Consider the following 20609-nt stretch of genomic DNA (forward strand, 5'->3'; position numbering starts at 1 on the left):
AATATATGAAAAGAAAAGAGCACCAAACTGAAAAGTGGCAGTGGAATCACTGAATTAAATCAGTTTACAGGGAGAGGTGAAATCTCTTTAGCCAAATCCTTAACCTCAAAGAGATAAATTTATTGTAAGCTAAAGAAAAAGGTGATTAAAATGGTAAAACTAGATTTTAGAAACTAAAACTTGGTTAAAAGGTTTATTAGAATCCTTTATATTTTAATGTCATTTTTTTTCCAAGTGACTACTTTGGTTGAATAGAAACATGTATATGGAGGGAATAAAATTAGAGGCATTTAAGTTGCAGATTAATAAAAGAAAATGTAAACTGCACCAGGAAGTCATTTTCTACATACACATTTCCATTAGAATTTATGTGAAATTGTCTTGTAATTAGCACAAGCTTTGAGAAGCTGATAGTAAAATAGGGTACACTGGGAAATTAACGGGTGCATCACTGCTAATGTCTAACAGAAAACTTCAGAGGTTAATGATGAGCATAAGTGCTGAAAGCAACTCTTCAAAACTTACCAATAAAATCACAGGGAGGGCACTTCAACAAACCCTCATGACGGCAGGTCAAGGGGAGGTTTTCTGCTGGCTCTGTCTCATAAAGCACCTTGCAGTCTGAGTGTGGAGGAGCGCCCTTCCTCCCACGGTAACTCTTCTTGTGCACTTTCCAGGCACTTTGGGTCACAAAAACCTTCTCACATGTTAGGCATTGGTAGCTCTTCTTCATCCGCTTATGAGATTTTAAGTGTTTCTCCATTAAATTCCACTCAGTCACATTGAAATTACAGTAAAAACATCGGAATCCTTGACTTCCATTATGGCATCTATCATGTATTTCAAGGGCATCTTTGGATGTGAACTGCTGGTCACAAGAGGCACAGAGATAGCCTTCCTCACCACTCTTTATGGAATAAATATCCTTCAGTGGTTGAGAAGAGTTACTTTTGTCATTTGTGTCTCTTTTACGACTTCTACCCATTTCCTGTTTTGTGTCTAACTTGGCTACTTTTTTTTCCATGCCTAGAGATTTCATACTAGAAATGCGGCACAAGCCAAGAGACATTAGATGCTCAGACTGAGCTTCCTCATCTTCCTTGCTTTTTTTAGATTCAGAGAGGTCTGGTGAATAGGACAGTGGATCAGATACCACAGAACAGGGTTCTTCTAGATGGAATTGTCCAGATTCTTCTTCAAAAAGTGTGTTTACATCACACGTATTGGGTGTATGGGTACTGTCTCTATGATTATTTATATCACAGCATTCAGGACTCATGTTATGAAGCATTCTGTACATGGGCAACAGGAAGGACATTTTCTCCAGATTCTCTTCATTCTCTTTGTTTTCTTGACTTATTTCATCTCCAATACTGTAGGAATCATTTTCATCTGGATCTGTACTCATTTCTTGACCTTCAGAACTGGGATGGCATTCATCCTTTTCATGAATGTTAAATACATGTGTCTTGATTTTATTTTTTATGCTGCTGGTGAACTGGCAAAGCTTACACCTATATACCTCTACAAGAAACATTTCTACCAGACTTGCAATTTTGGCTTCAAAGCCCTCCACAGAGGAGGAAGATAGTTTGGATGTGGTGATTTCCTCAGGTAAATGCACAGTCACAGGTGGTATGTATTGATATTTAAATTTAAATTCATTCATTTTCCACAGCTTAGGAGGACCTACAAATAAAAAAGAATAGTTAAAATGTGTTATGCAATTTTGCAAAGTTAGGTAGACAATGTTGTAGTCCAGGTCTCTTAACATGTGGAGCATAATATAAATAAGGTCTATAACTATGGACTATAAGAGACAGAAAGGCATAGTGCCCTATTTTCTGGAAGACAGGAAGAAATGGAATGTTCTGCTGAAACACATTTGCCAAACAGATCAAATCCCAGAGTGGAAAAGACTAATTTATAAATGTGGAGATGTCATCTTTTAATCTTTATTTTTTTTAAGTAAAATGAAAACCCCTTTGAAAGAGGTTGTATAACATATGAAATTCAATTCGAGTATTTTAATAAATCTTGTTCATTTTTTATTTTCACGTGATTTTCATTTCTAAGTATACTTTTTCTCTCTTCCTTTCCCAGACAACCATCTCTAGTGACAACGAAAAAAGAAAAGTAATTCAGCCAAATTATGCAAGCTATCACCCAAGCCTGCCAGTACATTCAGGATCCCTCACATCTGCAAACACAGAAGGTGTTTCCCTTCTTCAGAGTCAAACTTGAGCACTGTAATTACACAGTATCTATTTTCTTTCTTCTTGTTCTTTCTATTTACATTGTTGTCTCAACAGAACATTTATTAAGTTCTTACCATGTGTTAGTTGCCAGATACAAAGACAAAACTCAATCTATTCCTCTAGGAACTTTCAGTCAACTGGGCAGAAACAATATGTACATGAATAAATACAATGTGTACATGAATAAATACATTTCTAAATGAAGAGAGCAAAAATACTCTGGGGGCAAGGTGTGCAAATCTGTAAAGGCCTCCTAGGAGAAAAGGTGGCACCAGAACTGTATTTTGAAGGATGTGGGGACTTTAAGAAGTGGAGGTTTTTGGAAAGAGTGTTTTCCAGATGTGCAAAACCACTTAAGCAAAGGGCATAGTCAGGAGATGGTACAATACTGTATGTAGGGAACAGCTAGGAGTTCAGTTTGACTAGAACAGAGAGTGCATGAAGATGAGACTGGAAAGGTAAGATACATATAGCTAGATTGCATTGGGCTCCAAATGCCCACCTTAAACAGTTTATTTTTACCTCTGTAAGCAACGGGGAGCCATGGTCAGGTGTGTGTTGTAGAAATATCAATTTGAGTGAGTACAGATTGAAGCATATTTTCAAACTTTATTTTTCTTGGTGTGTGTGTGTGTGTGTGTGTGTGTGTGTGTGTGTGTGTGTGTGTGTGTTCTTTTGCAACATGCCTGATACGGAAATATGTTTTGCATGACTTCACACGTACAACCAATAAATTGCTTACCTTCTCAAGAGGAGAAGAGAGAGAATTTGGAACTTAAAATTTTTTAAAGTGAATGTTAAAATTTTTTACATGTAATTGGGAAATGTTTAATGAATAAAAATGTTTAAAAATACCAATCTGGCAGCTGTGTGGAAGATGGAATGGAGAAGGAAAAGAGTAGAAACAATTAGAATAATAAAATTTTTTTCATTGGTCATGAAAGAGGGGTCTGAACTTAGGTAGAGGTTTTGTGAGCAGAAAGAATGAGATACCAAAAATGCTGTGGAGAGAGGACTGACAAGACTTGGAAACTGACTGCATGTTGGGGCTGAGAAAAGGGAAAGTCAAGAATGACAACAGTAATGTAACCCTGAGGAATACATTCATCTACCTTGGATATCTTAGGGCATTTGGAATCAGACATCATAGACGTCATACATCCCAGGGGGAATTAAGCTCCTCAAGCTGGAATTCCCTGTGAGGCTTGTTTGGTCAGGATGTGCAAACTTGCATAAAGTACATCTGACTAGCCCCAGACCATGTTTCATGTCCATACATCCTGGACATATTGCTATCTGCTCTGAGGTCATTCATGCTGTCCCTGTCTCCTACTTTCCACCTCTTGCTCTGGGAACAATATTCAAATCAATAATCATTAAATAATAGTAATATCGACTGCTTCTAGAAAGCACACAGCAGTGGAATGACTATGGCTTCGGTATCCATTGCTGTGACACCCCTCCCTCATTTGAATGTAAGCTCCTAGAGGAAAGAGACTTTCTCACTTTTTGTCTCTGTATCACCAGTACCTAGAAAGTAAATGTTTTAATAAAATCTTTTTCATCATTCATTCACAAGGAAGGTGATCTTCAACAGAAATTGGAAAGTTTAGAGGAGAGTTGTGTTTGGGAAAGAAATATAAATTCCATTACAATGAATTTTGCTTTAGGGTACCTGGGTTCAAATCCCAGAACTTTTGCTTAAGTAGTCAAAATCACTTCATCTCTTAGGACAGGGGTGAAGAACCTATGGCCTCAAGGTCACATGTGGCCCTCTAAGTCCTCAAGTGTAGCCCTTTGACTGAATCCAAACAAAACCGTTTTGTGAAGAACTTGAGGACCTGGAGGGCCACATTTGGCCTTGAGGCCATAGGTTCCTCACCCATCTTAGAGCCTCTGTTTTCTTTTCTAGAGAAAAAAGGGGGTTAGAGTAGACGACCTTTAAGCTCCATCTAAAAGTATGATTCTATATTGCTTTTGAAATACCTACAAGAAAGACATACAGGTGGAAATGCCCAGCAGGTAGCTGATAATAAGAATACAGTTGAAAGTGACATAATTTGGAAGTAATTTGGACAGAGAAAAATAACCTAACACAATAATTGATTCTATCTCTTGGTCCTTGACTGGTGAATGCCTTACAAGAAAGCTCCATGTCTTAAGGAGCCCCGGATGAGCTGCTCTCTTCTCTTCTTGCTCATCCTCTAGCCTGTTTCACTCCCACACCAGATGCCTCCTTATCCACCCCCAGGCTTTCTAGCTCCCCATTATGTTTTGCCCTCCCCTATAAGAATGAAAAGTCCTTAAGAATAGGGACTGTCTTGTTTTCTTGGTTTTGTATCCTTAAGCAAGGTGCCAGGAACATAGCAAACATTTAAATGTTCTTTAACTATCTACCTAATTACGGGAGCTGATGAGATCAATAAGAGAGAAGAAAGGCCAGGGCAGAAACCAGTGGGACTTGTCACAGAGATGAAGATGACAATCCCAGAAAAGAGGTCTGAAAAGAAACGATCAGAACCAAGACAGGTCAGAACACTTTTGCAGAAGCCAAGGGAGAAGAAAATGCCCAGGAGGAGGGATTGGGCAACAATGCCAAAAGCTATGAAAGACAAGCAGAATAAGGACTGAGAACAGACCACAGGATTTATCAGTTAAGAGATGACTACTCTGCAAAGCTGAGTATAATCCCACAGGGTAAAGAATGGTCCTTTAACAGAATAGAGGGCTATCAAGCATCCCTCAAGAAAAGAACAAAGCTAAATGTAATCTCTGAAATGTTTATAGCAGACAAAAGAAACCAAGAAAGGAAAAAGCATTTTAGCACTGAGAAGAGATGAAATGAAAATTAAGTGCTTATTTTTCCTCATCAGTAAAAGGACAAAAAAATAGCACCTAACCATACAGGGCTGTAGTACGAAACTTAAGTGCTATATAAATACTACCTATTATTATTATTCTTATTACAAGGTGAAGAAGAGATAAGGGCCCCCTCCTTTAGAAGGTCAGTACCTTTCAGGGTCATAGAGAAAATGAAGAAAAACACAGGGCCTGAAGTATAATTTGGTTGCACATTATTTGTTTTATGAGAGAAAAGAGGAAGGGGTTTGGTAAAGGATTTGCTAAGGCTGAATAGTGGAAGAAATGGAAGGATTTACTATTTTTCACAATGGAGATGTATCAAGCACAGTATATGTAAAAATCAAAGAAGGAAAAGAAGAAGAGTCCTCCTCTTGAACCTCCCTATGATTCCAAAGGACTGATTGGAGCACACTACGCTCCTCACTTACAGACAGGGACAGATTCAAGATTTAGAATGCCATACATTTTCAGAAATAGCCAATACAGAAATTTGTTTTGCTTGACTACAAAGCCTATGTTTTTTCTTTTTTTCTTAATTAGAGAGTGGCAGGGAGTAGAGGGGGAGAGAGTAGCTAGGATAAGGTTGCCCAAAAGGAAAAAAAAGAGTAAATAATAGAACATTAAAACATGTTTATGAAATACAGAGAGGCCAAAAGGAATCTGAACAAACAGAACAGCTTTGAAACTAGCATACTGAATTCACTATACTTTAAAAGAAAAGCCAGTTATATACAATAGAGTTATACATCCCTCCCCATTCTCCTAAATACAGGAAAGTACTCATAGCTGATATTTGTTTAGTTCAGAAGTATATGCCAATATTACTAATGAATGTTAATGTAAAAAATAGTAAATAAAGCATTTAGCAATGTGACTACACTAACATACTAAAAAGATTATACATCAAGAACAGGTTGGATTCATACCAGGGATGCAGGGAATACAACGTTAGAGAAGCTATAAACATGATACCATATTAATAACATAAAATAATGGAAAATCATGTTCACACATGCCAACATAATAAAAATGATAACTACCTAAGATAGTTTATTTAGTACCATACCAAACAACCAAGGGAATTTATAAAATTTATAGAATTAGACTACATGGAATAATGAAAAGTGGTGGGAAGGAAGAGGTCTAATAGTACCAGAGTTCCAATTATACTACAAAACAATACCCATAAAAAATTATTTGGCAGTACCTAAAAAAAAAAAAAAGCTGATCAACAGTAATGACAAGGTACAGAAGATACAGAGGCAAACTGAACATAATGGCATGGAATTCAATAAATACAAAGACATTAACGACAAGAATAAAGGATTTACTATATGACCCAAACTGCTGAAAAATCAGAAAATTTTCCAAGAGAAATTCAGCTTATGACCATATATCATATCATATGCCTTAATAATCTTCAAATAAATAATAACCCAGATATAAAAAAAGTCTTACCATAAACAAATTAGAAGATACCTTTTGCATCTACAGGTAAGGGGCAGAGTTACTGAAAGAACAAGAGACAGAAAGGTTCCCAGGAAATTGATTAGTGAAAATTGAAGTCTTCTGCACAAAGAACAATGAGTCAGAACTGGAAGAGAAACAGTTATCTTTGGGAAGTTATTTTCGCATCAAGTTTCTCTAATAAAAGTCTGGTATTGAAACTATGTAGGTTATATCAAAAGCCTTAGTGCAGTTAGTTTTAAACTACTATAAAAGGTGTTCTTTATAAATATATAAAGCTTTACAATAAGGCTTTATTAGCTTAAAATTGAACTAAGAGTTTTGGGACAGCCTTACAAATATATAAGAGCTGGAGTCATTACCCCCAAAAATAATTAGCTAAAGTATATAACAAGCAATTCTCAAAGGAAAAAATTCAAGCTATATAAAAAATAATACATAAAAATACAAATTAAAACAACTCTGAGGTTCTGTCTCAACCATCATCAGACTGCCAAAGATGACTAAAAAAGGGAAATGACAATCACTGGAGAACCTGTGGGAGGGCAGACACACAGATGGTAGACACATGAAATGGTTCAGTAATTCTGGAAAGTGATTTGAATTATAACCTAAAAGTCATGAAACTGTTTCATACCCTTTGACCCAAGGATACCACTTATACTCCAAAAATAGACAGATAGAAAGGAACCATATGAACAAAAATATTTATACTAGTACCTTGAGTTATGAACAGGAAACTAAAGGGGTGCTCCTTAATTGGTGAATGGCCAAAAAAATTATTGTACATGAATGTAAAAGAATACTATTTTGCTTTAAGAAATGATAAATTTAGAGAAACCTGGGAGGGCTTGCATGGACTAATGTAGAGTGAAGTGAAGAAATGGAAGAAAATAATGAAAACATAAAGGACAACAATGCTGAAAGACTTAAAAGAACTGATCAATTAAATAGCCAGTCACAGCTTCAGAAGGCTGAGAGTGAAGCATGCTTCCTATTCTTGACAAATAAGTGATAAACTGTAACTTAGGTATAGAATGAGACTTACATTTTTGAGCACAATCAACATGACACAAATTGGTTTTGCTTGACTGTATCTGTTAAAAAGAAGGGCTTTTATATGGGGACTAAGGGATAGTGAGGAGTAAAGGGTAGTGATAGTGACAAAAAAAAAAAAGTTAAAATGTTTTCAAATACTCAGAAGAAAGCAGAAGAAAGTTCAAAAGGGGACACAGACAAGAAGGGCAGTGTCAGTACTACCAAAGGATTTCTACTTAAAAATGTAATATATCCTTTAAAAAACAAGCTGTACTTGGTAGAGTCACTTTCATATGAAATACATTTTCTGTCCTATTTATAAGAAAATATTCATGTATGTTGATTCCTGTCAAGTTCATAACAAAAAAATTTCCCTCTCCCCCAAAAAATAATCCTATAGATTCCATCTAATAGGTTGAAAAATGTTCAAGTACAGGTCTATCAAAGTTTATCTGAGGATAAGTAAGTATATAAAACTCATAATTACAAGACTGAAAGTACCTCCCCACTCCCATCCTCCACCCCCTGGCCATACAGTAGAGGAATTGTGATATGTGGTAATACTCAAGCCAACAAAACAACAGATTTTTAAAATACCATACCCTTAATAATAAGCAAAAGATTTTTTTAAAGTTCCACAGACAGTTACTTCAATAAAGAGATACAGATATAATTTGTAATGAGAATTATCCATCACTTATTTATGTTCCTTTTTTAAAAAAAAATTGAAACATGGCCATAAAATATTTCTAGGATCCATCATGTTAATAAATCCTTCTGCCAAGTAAAACAATCTCTAAGAATATCAAAGGAAATAAGTTTAAAAAGCAGGAATGAAGGGAAAATAGCACTTATAGGCCTCAGACTATATTGTAAAGCAGTAAAAATTTAAATATTTGGTAGCCAAAATATATAAACTGGCATGTGTAACCAAAAGTCATTTCCCAATAGATAAGTGTTCAAAGGATATGAACAAACTGTTCATAAAAAACTGTAAATAATTTTTAATTATATGAAATACTCTAAATCGTTAATAATGAAATCCTAATATGTGAATCAAAGAACAAATCTTTAAACAATTACGTAAAATAAAATTATAATGAGACAACACACCAGATTTCTGAGACACCCTTAAAACATTCCAAAAGGAAAACTACTTCCCTAAAAATGTTAACAAAATAGAAAGAGTATTAATAAACTGAACATATACTTGAGACTCAGCAAATAAACAACCTAAGGAAAAAATGGGGGGGAGAAAATTTTGAAGATAGGAGGAGAAACATATCATTGGAAAACTAAAAGACTACTGAACCGATTAAAAACTAAAAGCTGGTTCTTTGAAAAGACTAAGAAAATTAGTTACCTTTGAGTGTATCTGATTAAAATGAAGAGGGCAGAAAATCAACTCAACAAAACAAAATTTAAAATACACCTGTAATTCCTACTACTGGAAGACAGTGTATACCTCCAGCTTTGTAATCAAAGCAGCAGTAGGACTAGGATGATCCAGTGTCACCAGTTTAGCACTAATAGCAACACCGGAGTGGGAGGCCTCAGGCTGTCTAATGAGGGGTGAAATGGCCCCTAGCAGAAATAGGCAGATCAAAGCTCCTAAGTGTATCAGTAGTGCGCCTATGAATAAACAGTCTAGGGACTTTCGGTGGAGGAAGAGATAAGAAGACCTACTCTAAGGAAAAGCAAAGTACTATGCATTTATGCCAACAAAACCGAAAACACAAGAAAGAGGATTAACTTCAAAAATATAAAATAGCCAGTTAGAATACCTGATAAATATCTTAAATGATCCAGCTTTTTTTCTAGAAAAGGAAATAGAATTAGCTACAAAAGAATTATCAAGGAAAAAATTCTGGTCTTAAGAGATTTACAGGACAATTCTATCAAATGTTAAAGAACAAGTAATCCCTATGCCATACAAATTATTCTCCGAAATTGAGAAAACACTGGACCAAATGACTTCTAGGAGACAAATTCAGTCTCATGTATAAAGGAGGAAGAGGTAAACCAAAATAGAAACTATGAAACAATATCATAATGAATACCGACTCAAAAATTTTAAATATAATCCTATCAGACTACAGCAATATACCCAATATAAGAAATCATTCATCATGACCAAGTTGGATTTATACAAGCAAGTCACAAATGGCTTACCATTTGTAAAACAATAATTAATCATATTAAAAATAAAAGTATTCAAAACCATAAGATTAGCTTAACATATGCTGAAAGAGCCTTGTACAAGACTCACTTATGTTAAAAAAAAAAAACACAACTCTATAAAGCATAGACAGAAAGGGATCTTCTTTAATATGATAAAAAAATACTTATCTAAAATGAAAATCAATCCTCATGTGCAACGGTGATACACAAGCTTTCCCAATATTATACGAACAAAGCAAGATGCCTACTTGCCCTCCTATTATTTGATATAGTCCAAAAAACGCTAGCAACAAGAGAAGCAATTAAAGGCATAATAAAGACAGGCAAAGAGAAGACAAAATTATTCCTATTTGTTGACTGCATGGTAGTTTGATTAAAAACTGTGGTCCTTAACCTTTTTGGTGACATGAACTCCACCTATGTCAAGTCTGGTGAAGTCCATGGGTCCCCTTTACAGAATAATGTTTTTAAATGCATAAAATTTGAAAAAATAATAATAATGATAAAGATTTCAAAGGAAAACAATTATACTGAAAATATACTTATCAAAAACTTTTTAAAAAACAGATTGAGAAGTTCTATCACAGAAAACCCTAGGAAAAATAAACAAGAAAAACTAATTGGAATAATTAACAGCTTTAGAAAAGTTGAAGGCTACAAAATAAACTCATAAAACATTAAGTAATATTTCTATACAACAAATTCCAAAAGGCAATAACAGAAAGGGAAATCTCATTTTAAAATACTACAAAATACATGAAATATTTGGGTGTAAATCTACAAAAGCATACTCACTACTTGGTTTTACTTGATTGCTGATACTTGATAATTGATTCAATTACAAAGTACTCCTTAAAGAAATAATTTAAATAGAGGACTATTCAGTGCTCATTTGTGGATTATCACAATATAATTAAAAATGGTAATACTACTAAAGGTAATTGATAAATTTAATTCCATGCCAAACTACCAAAGGGATACTTTTTACAGAGTTAGAAAAAATAAACAAAATTCATTGAGAGAAAGATATAAAATATTAAGAAAAATGATGAAAATAATAGGAATGAAGAGGAAATAGCACTAGATTATAATAAGTAAGCTATCATCAAAGCTACTTCACAATGATTTTTAAAAAACGTAAAAGATCAATGAAACGTACTGTACAAAGAAGAGAACACTGAGATAATAACTCAGGGTTCAATAAACCCCAATACATAAATTACCCAGGAAGTACTCCCTAACTGATAAGAACTTCCAGGAAAAAATTTAAAGAAGTCTGGCAAAAATTAGGCTTAAACCAATATTTTACAACACATTCTACAATAATTCAAAAAAAGCTATGCAGCCTGAATATTAAAGATCATAGTTATTAAAAATTAGAAGGGAAACAGGTAATTTGCAGCTACAGCTAATAGAGGCTAGGTGGTACAACTGAGAATGCTAGACCTGGAGTAAGGAAGATTGGAGTCCAAATCCATGGGTCAGACACTTACTAGCTGTATAATGACCCTGGCCAAGTTCCCTTAACCTTTCTCTGCCTCAGTTTCCTCATCTCTAAAGCATGGCCTCAGGCAGGAGCTAGGATCCATTGTTGAAGGTCTCCACATAAACCCCCTGAGGGAACTGAGCCCTGTGTGGCAGCCCTGCCCCCACCTGAGCAGCTGAACTTAATCTCACACTGAATAGCAGCCCTGCCCCCGCCCAAAGCCCTGAGGCTGGGAAGCAGCATTTGAATCTCAGACCCCAAGCACTGGCTGGGCAGATCTGGAGGCAAGGTGGGTGTGAAGAGGAAGCTCAGAAGTCAAGTCACTGGCTGGGAAAATGCCCAGAAAAGGGAAAAAAAATAAGACCATAGAAGGTTACTTTATTGGTGAACAGATATTTCTTCCCTTCCCTTCTGATGAGGAAGAACAATGCTTACCATCAGGGAAAGACATAGAAATCAAGGTTTCTGTATCCCAAACAGGCAAAATAAATATTCAATGGGCTCAGGCCATGGAAGAGCTCAAAAAGGATTTTGAAAATTAAATTAGAGAGGTGGAGGAAAAACTGGGAAGAGAAATGAGAGAGATGCAAGAAAAGCATGAAAAGCAGGTCAACACCTTGCTAAAGGAAACCCAAAAAAATGCTGGAAAAAGTAACACCTTGAAAAATAGGCTAACTCAATTGGCAAAAGAGGTTCAAAAAGCCAATGAGAAGAATGCTTTACAAAGCAGAATTAGCCAAATGGAAAAGGAGGTTCAAAAGCTCACTGAAGAAAATAGTTCTTTCAAAATTAGAATGGAACAGATGGAGGCTAATGACTTTATGAGAAACCAAGAAATCACAAAACAAAACCAGAAGAATGAAAAAATGAAAGATAATGTGAAATATCTCATTGGAAAAACAACTGACCTGGAAAATAGATCCAGGAGAGACAATTTAAAAATTATGGGACCACCTGAAAGCCATGATCAAAAAAAGAACCTAGACATCATCTTTCATGAAATTATCAAGAAAAACTGCCCTGATATTCTAGAACCAGAGGGCAAAATAAGTATTCAAGGAATCCACTGGTCACCGCCTGAAAGAAATCCAAAAAGAGAAACTCCTAGGAACATTGTGGCCAAATTCTAGAGTTCCCTGGTCAAGGAGAAAATATTGCAAGCAGCTAGAAAGAAACAATTCAAGTATTGTGGAAATACAATCAGGATAACACAAGATCTAGCAGCTTCTACATTAAGGGATCGAAGGGCGTGGAATATGATATTCCAAAAGTCAAAGGAACTAGGACTAAAACCAAGAATCACCTACCCATCAAAACTGAGTATAATACTTCAGGGGAAAAAATGGTCTTTCAATGAAATTGGGGACTTTCAAGCATTCTTGATGAAAAGACCAGAGCTGAAAAGAAAATTTGACTTTCAAACACAAGAATGAAGAGAAGCATGAAAAGGTAAACAGCAAAGAGAAGTCATAAGGGTCTTACTAAAGTTGAACTGTTTACATTCCTACATGGAAAGACAATATTTGTAACTCTTGAAACTTTTCAGTATCTGGATAGTTGGTGGGATTACATACACACACACGCGCACACACACACAGAGACAGAGAGCACAGAGTGAATGGAATAGGATGGGATCATATCTTAAAACAATGAAATTAAGGGGTGAGAGAGAAATATATTGGGAAGAGAAAGGGAGAAATGGAATGGGGCAAATTATCTCTCATAAAAGAGGCAGGCAAAAGACTTTTTAGTGGAGGGAAAAAGAGGGGAGGTAAGAAGTTTACTCTCATCACATTCCACTAAAGGAAGGAATAAAATGCACACTCATTTTGGTATGAAAACCTATCTTACAATACAGGAAAGTGGGGGAGAAAGGGATAAGCAGGGTGGGGGGGATGAGGGAAGGGAGGGCAATGGGAGGAGGGAGCAATTTGAAGTCAACACTCTTGGGGAGGGACAGGATCAAAAGAGAGAATAGAAGCAATGGGGGGGGCAGGACAGGATGGAGGGAAATATAGTTAGTCTTACACAACACGACTATTATGGAAGTCATTTGCAAAACTACACAGTTATGGCCTATATTGAATTGCCTGCCCTCCAAAGGGAATGGGGTGGGGAGGGAGGAATGAAGAGAAGTTGGAACTCAAAGTTTTAGGAACAACTGTTGAGTATTGTTCTTGCATACAACTAGGAAATAAGAAATACAGGTAAAGGGGTATAGAAAGTTATCTGGCCCTACAGGACAAAAGAGAAGATGGGGACAAGGGAAGGGAGGGATGATAGAAGAGAGGGCAGATTGGTGATAGGGGCAATTAGAATGCTCGGTGTTCTGGAGTGGGGGGAGGGGACAAATGGGGAGAAAATTGGGAACCCAAAATTTTGTGAAAATGAATGTTAAAAGTTAAATAAATTAATTAAAAAAAATAAATAAAGCACTGCCTCATCTATATAGCACCGCCTCATTAGGTTGTTAAAAGAAATGGGATATTTGCAAAGTGCTTTGTAAATCTTAAAGCATTTTATACATGTTAGCTGGATTACACCACATATTCTTAACCAAAAAGAGATATAGACAATTAGAAAAGATAAATAAATTTTGATGACATGAAACTGACCAGCTTCTATACCAACAAAATTAGTATCAAAGGAGCTAGGAGAAAATAGGCTCACTAGTGCATTGTCACTTAGTCTGTAAATAAGCACAACCAATTTTGGAAAGCAATTTGGAACTATGCAGATAAAATGACTAAAATGTTCATGCCCTTCCCCACACACCTCAAAGTCCGACAATAAGAAAGTCCCCATATACACCAAAATATTTACAACAGTACTTTCTGTAGCTGCAATGAATGGCTAACAAAATAGATACCTGTCAACTGGAAAATGGTTAAACAAAACTCAATCCATGAATTAAAAGGACTATTACTATGCTAGAAGAAATGATAAATGTGATTAATACAGAAAAGTACGAAAAGTGAATGTAGCAAAATTACAGACTTAACTTGGCCCCAAAAAAAGAGAAAGAAGACATTCCCACCCCAGAGGTGGGAGGGCCACAAGTGTGGAGTAATACATATATCTCCAGACTTTTTTTGACATATTCATCAATTTTCCTGATTTTTGCCTTTTTTCCTTATTTATTTATTTTTTTTGGTTACATGAGGTGGCTTTTTGGGAGAGCAGAGGTAAATATATACTGAGAGACATTTTGATGATAGAAAAACAAAAGATATCAATTAAAAACTCATTTTAAAAGAAAAAGGAAAAAAAGATCAAGAGAAGATTTTTTTTGTTAAATATCTCTCATAAGGGCTTGATATCCAAGATATATAGACAATTAACAAATATATAAAACTCATCATTCTCTAATACGTCAAAAGATATGAAGTCTTCATATGAAGATTTGCAAAATGCGACAATATGAAAATGCTCAAAATCACTATTAATAAGAGAAATGAAAATCAAAACCTTGGGTTTTACCTCATACCCAACAAATCGATAAAGATGAACACAACTAGTCAACATTAGTGGGGTTATGGACAGATATGCACACTAAGGTATTGCTGGTGGTGCTGTGAATTAGTGAAACTCTTCTAAAAAGCAATTTAGAGTTATGTAAATGGAGTAGCAAAAATACCCACAACCCAGAGATTCCCACGCTAAGCATATACTCTCTCCAAATGACAATGACAAAAAGAAAGGTTCTTTGTACTGCAAAATAAAGCAGGACTCAATGGTAGCAAACAACTGGAAACCAAGTAGATTCCCCCTGATTAAGGAAGGGGTCCAAAAATCGTGGTCCATAAATGTAATGGAGTGGTACTCTGCTGTAAGAAGCATGGGAAACAAAGGAAAAAGTTCTGTTTCCACAGGGTTAAAACTCCTCCCAGCTTTAAGTGACAGCAGTTAATCAGAGCTGTGTTCTAGCATGGTTAGGTAAAAGGTCAGAAATTTGTGCGGGTTTGACAGCTGTCTGAGGGGAAGCCTATCAGAGAGAACATGAAGTCAGGTGGCCAAGAGATGATGTGGCGATGTGGCAGAAGTTCAACAGTGTAAAGGGCCTGCATTGGTCTGAACAAATTGTAGTCTTCCTATAGCCTTACTTGGGAGCTACCCATTCATATGAGGGGCCGGGGGAGGGCAGGGAGAGAATGAACATAAAGATTAATAAAGTTTTCCTAATTTCAAAATAAATATTGTTCTATTACAAGGGTCTGAGCTTGTCTGTTAGGGTCATTTCTCACAAGTGAAAAATACAAATACTAAAAATCAAGAAAAGATTTATATGAACTGATGTAAAATGAAGAAAACAAAGTAAAACAAAGAAAACAAAAGTAAAAAATGTACCTGAAGACAATATAAAAAAGAACATGAACCACAAAAACAATTAAAAATGAATGTTGCAAATCTGTAAAGAACTAGCTTGACCACAAAAAAGAAATATGAGAAGATACCTCTCCGCTTCTTTGAAGAGGTAGGGGGTTCACAGGTATAAGACTTTGAATGTAATGTGAGATTTGGGGGAGGGGAAGTGTATTGATCAGTTTTACAATTTTTTTCTTTTCCTTTTTTCCCCCTTTAAATTCTTTGTTTAAAAGGACAGTTCTTTGGGAGTGGTATTAGGTGGCATACAGCACAGGGAAAACCCAGGGATATCATGAAAAATTATTTTTAAAATTTTTAATTAAAAAAATTGAAAAATTAAAACATGGCCACTAAAATATTAGTGGCATTAGTCTTATTTACAAATTTTTTTCTTAAAAATAAAACACAGTCCAGCCAGTCCTTAACTACTACAAATACTAAATGATTAGAATCTAGCAAAGTAGCAGAGTGTAATGGAAAACATCTGTAATCCCTAATACAGGAAGAACCTGGGGCTGGTGGATGGTTTAAACTGAGGAGTTTTGAGTTGTAGTACTGCTAAAGCCAATTGGATATCCACGGGAAGTCCTGAATAGGAGCAGCTGGGGAAAGGCTGGGTGGTTAAAGATACAAGTCAGCCTAAGGAGGGGCAAACCAGCCCAGATAAGAAACAGAGGTCAGAGTTTTTATACTAATCAGCAGTGGAATCAGGTCCATGAGTGGCCACTGTATTTCCTGCCTGAGGAAGCTAGGAAAACCCAGTCTCAAAATAAGAAAAATCTAACTGAAGAGTTTTAGCCCTTAAGGTGTTTTATGATCCTAAACTAGGTTTGCTGGACACTTTATGCAGATGAATTTGTTTTTTTCTTTAATAACAAGTCTTGGGAAAGAAAATTAAGATGTTAAGAGCAAGAAGTACTCATAACTGATGATTGAATGCAAGTGCTTCAGAAAGGGGAGAGAAGGCAGATTTCGGAAGAAGACAGCTAGTGGTTAAAAACATAATATCTAAAATGGAATTTAGATTTGTTGCTAAAAGCTTATGATAAAGGAATGACAGGCTTTTGGCCAAAGATAGACTGTCTAAAAAGAGCGGGTAAGATTCTATTTGCCTGGAGTCTTAGAAATCAAATCAAAAGGTCTTTAACAAAAGGAAGATAAAGGAAGATTATCCATATATCTCAAGCAAGCAAGATACCATGGAGAGCAGTTACAATGTAGGAAAAATGATAGTAGATTACTGACTGCCACAATTTCACAGGAAATAAATTCCAAGAAAGCATTGGGCAAAAAAACTTATTTGCCTCGAATGCATGCAAATAGGAGTTACTAAAACAAGGATGCAAATTTAACATCATGGGTAACACTGATGTTCAGTGGGATGAGTCTCATGACTGGAATATGCTTGGGGGGGGGTATACCTTATCCAACAGCAACTGGACAGGAAAAAGGATAGAGAAAGGCATACAATAGCGCTGGACAATAAGATACACTCATGTTAAGAAACCCAGGAGGTAGATGTGGAACACACAGTAAAAGTAACTCAGATGATATTCAACCTTAGGACAGAAGCAGAACTGACTGTCCTTAGAGTACGCTACATACCACCAGGCCACAAATCTGATTTGGAAGCATGATACAGTAATAATGTGGGGAAGGGGGGAGGTTACTAATTTGTCAGACATCTCCTAGAGTACTCCAACAAAGGCAAAGCAGTTAAATAATTTGCCTTTATGATTTCATCCTTCTATTTTGAAGGCAAAGTGATGTAGTGGGTAGGGTAAAAGATTTGGGCGGGGCAATGGATAAGCATAAGCAACTGGTCAGAAGGACCTGAGTTCAAATATGGCCTCAGATTCCTAGCTATGTGACCTTGAACAAATCACTTAATCCTGATTGCCTCAAACTGCGTGCAAAGTGTGCCACCCCCCGAAAAAAGTGAAAGATTTGGAGTCAGGAAGAACAGTTTGAATCTTATCTCGATAAGTTAATAGCTATATAACCTTGTAGAGGCCCCTAGATGTAGAAGTGAATAGAGTGCAGGGCCTGAAATCAGGACTCTTCCTGAGTTCACTCTATCGTCAGACACTTACTAGCTGTGTGATCCTGAGCTAGTCACTTAACCCTGTTTAACAGCCTCAGTTCCTCATTTGCAGTATTAGCTGAAGAAGGAAACTGCAAACCACTGCAGTATCTTCGCCAATAAACCCCCAAATGGGGTACAAAGTTTTGGATATGACTGAAATGACGGAACAAGAACATATACTCCTGTGCTGGTCACTTAATCTCTTTCAACTTCGGTTTCCTCTTCAGTAAATTGAGGAGGTTGTGCTTGGTAAGAAATGGAGTCAGTTTTAGAACTGGAAAAGACTTAGAGGTGCTAAATAGAAGCAAGAACAGGTGCTGGAAAATGTATATAAAAGTGTGCATGGTCCCGGAGGAAAAGTTAGGAGCACTTACGATTCAAGATGAACTGAAGTAGTTCAATTCAATTCAATAAACATTTAATAAGTACCTATTATGTGCCAGGAATTGTGCTAAGAGTACTGGGGATACAAGTAATAAAATGAAAGTCCCTGCCCTCAGGAAGCTTACAATTTACCAAGCAGAGCTGATGATGGAAAGTGTTGTGAGCTTGAAAGTCTTTCAAAGCCCTACCTCAAACCCCTAAACTTTGGAAGTTCAGTGCTCAGTCCTCCAGTAATTCCACTCTCCATCCACGCGCTACTGGACTTCAGCTACACAGAACAAGATACCCCTCCCAAAATAAACCAGATCACCTCTAATCTCATCACCATGTAGCTGAGCCTTCCCAACAACTCCCTCAGTCCCTCCTCTCTAGATTATGATCACTGTTTTGGTTCGTGGGGGTAGCTAAAAGTACTTATGCTTCACAACGTGAGTGGAAAACCACTGGAAGAACTAAGTTCTGAGGGGCGAAGGATGTTATTAAGGGGTAGATTCCAATTTTTAAAAATAGGAACTCTGCTCCTGTGTGATCTTGGGCAGATTAGTTCCTCCCTTTGGTCTTTCTTCATCTGAAAAATGAGAAACAGGAGAGGGCTGTTGCTGTCTCCGGTGTTCTAATTTAGCTGAAAATCTAGGATCTTCTGCGTACCATGCTTATCTTTGGATCCTCATCTTGTATGTAAGGGACAGCTAAATGATGTCGACTGCAAGGAACTAAAAAAAAGCTTCCCTATTTCGATCGGGAGTTTACCTAACAATAAAACAAGTACAAGCATGGATAATCTGAAAAAAAAATAAAAGACTAAAAATTCCACAGGAAGTCAATTCTTACGACTTTGAAATTAACTCATTTGGAAGAGGAAGCCACCAGTTCCTTCGAGGTAAGACAACTGAGGCCCAGGACAGTGACCTGACAAGCCTCCCGCAACTGAACGCGCATTGATTGCGCAACTGCCAAGGGCTCCGCAGAAAAACAGGGTCTGTGCCCGCCCTCGGGAGGCATGGGATCATGCCCCTACACCGGGTCACAGGGCCAGGTGGTAAGTGGCAAAGCGACAATCTGAGCCCTCCCTAGCGCAGAGCTCTGGGGGGAGGGGGAAGCAGTGCCCCTCAGACAATCACATCCAACCAAACAACGGCGCGTGCTTCCCGGAGCGGCCACGGGAGCCGCCAGCGGAGGCCGCTCCACCCAGTCCAGCTGCCGGCCGATCTGCGTCACCCGCTCCGGGCCCCGGGCTCCCCACCTGTAGGCGCCGGAGCCCAAGCCAAACTCACCTAGCAGATCGGCCGGGCCGGCGCGGCGGGCGGCATCCACCGGCCGTTAACGCTAACAGCCGCAGCGGGGTCCGCGCGGGGCGCGCAGCGAGGGCTCCCGCAAGGGCCGGCGGCAAGTCTCTCCGCCGGCCGCGGCTGGAGGGAGCCGAGCCTGGCCGATTCCGGGGGACCCAAGGCGGAGCAAGGCTGGGGCTGCGCGGCTCCCCTTTGGAGGCTAGCCTGGCTGCCGCTTCCCGGTCCGCTCGTCCACCTGTTCCTTCCTTCGGCGCGGCCTCTCCGGCCCGCCCCCACGTGCGCGATTAGGCCGGCGCCTCCAAGCTGCTGCGACAGCGGCGGCCTCCCCACTCCCTCCTGAGCTCCGCCCAGTCGCTAGGACAGTTCGGAACGCCCCGCCCCGCCCCTTCCATTGGCCACGCCCCCAACGTATCTCTCCCCGCCCCTTCTTACCCCAGTCTTCCACTGCAGGACTTCCGGGGCCCTGCGGGAGCTACGGCTCGCGCTGGGCTCGGCTGCTTATCTCTCGCTCCCGGTCGGTGTAAGCTCTGCCCAGGGGAGTGTGAAGCAAGGCGGCCCTCCGCCCGGCGACCAGGAAAAAAGGGTCGGGGGCGGAGGAATGGCGAGACCCCAGCGTGAAAGTGGAGGATCTAAAGCGAGTCGAACGGCTACGCCACAAAACCTTGTTTTCAACTTGCGATTGAAAGAAACTGCACTTGCTGTAACCTGGGGGTGCCCCCTCGACGTAGAGCCCCAAGACAGCGTAGCTTCCCTCCCTTCCTTCAAGTTTCTGCTGAAGCCCTGCCCGGAGCGGCCTCCTTAGTCTTAATGCCTTCCCTCGGAAGTTATGTCCAGTTGATCCAGTCCATATCTTTGCATGTTGTGGAGGCGATCTCATTAGGCTCAGCGTTCCTTCTGAGCTTGTACTGTTGTGTCTTGCTTGGCTCAAAGAGGAAAAGTCCTCATATATTCACGATTTTTCCCTCTAACCCTCCTGTCTGCCACCTCCCATTACTGCAGAGGGCAACCCCGTCCTCCCAGGAGACTCTCCGTGCACTGCAGTCCGTAAAGTACTAGTCTGATCAGACAGACAGACAGCCCCTGCCCTCTCAAGAAACTCCACTGGCTTCAAAGCCTATCACAACTTCAAAGCCCTCCACCCTTTCCAGTTTTATTTTTTATTCACCAGCCACCACTCTTCCATGGAGTGACTC

At 38.4% G+C, this 20609-nt stretch overlaps 1 protein-coding gene across 3 annotated transcripts in view; it reads right to left on the reverse strand.

The window, feature by feature from the left end:
• Positions 1–19784, reverse strand: part of LOC140500787 (uncharacterized) — a 65138-nt gene extending 45354 nt beyond the window's left edge. The window contains exons 1-2 of one of the 3 annotated variants that reach the window (XM_072603702.1): positions 19402–19784; positions 526–1689 (exon numbers count right to left, since the gene is read on the reverse strand). In XM_072603702.1, coding sequence (XP_072459803.1) covers positions 526–1669 — 1144 coding nt within the window. In that variant the 5' untranslated portion in view covers positions 1670–1689; positions 19402–19784. The remainder of the gene's footprint in view (positions 1–525; positions 1690–19401) is intronic. The other 2 variants (XM_072603700.1, XM_072603699.1) reach the window with 2 other exon arrangements.
• Between the last annotated feature and the right edge of the window lie 825 nt (positions 19785–20609).

This window comes from Notamacropus eugenii, chromosome 4, assembly GCF_028372415.1.
Source record: "Notamacropus eugenii isolate mMacEug1 chromosome 4, mMacEug1.pri_v2, whole genome shotgun sequence".
Classification (NCBI taxonomy): Eukaryota; Metazoa; Chordata; class Mammalia; order Diprotodontia; family Macropodidae; genus Notamacropus; species Notamacropus eugenii.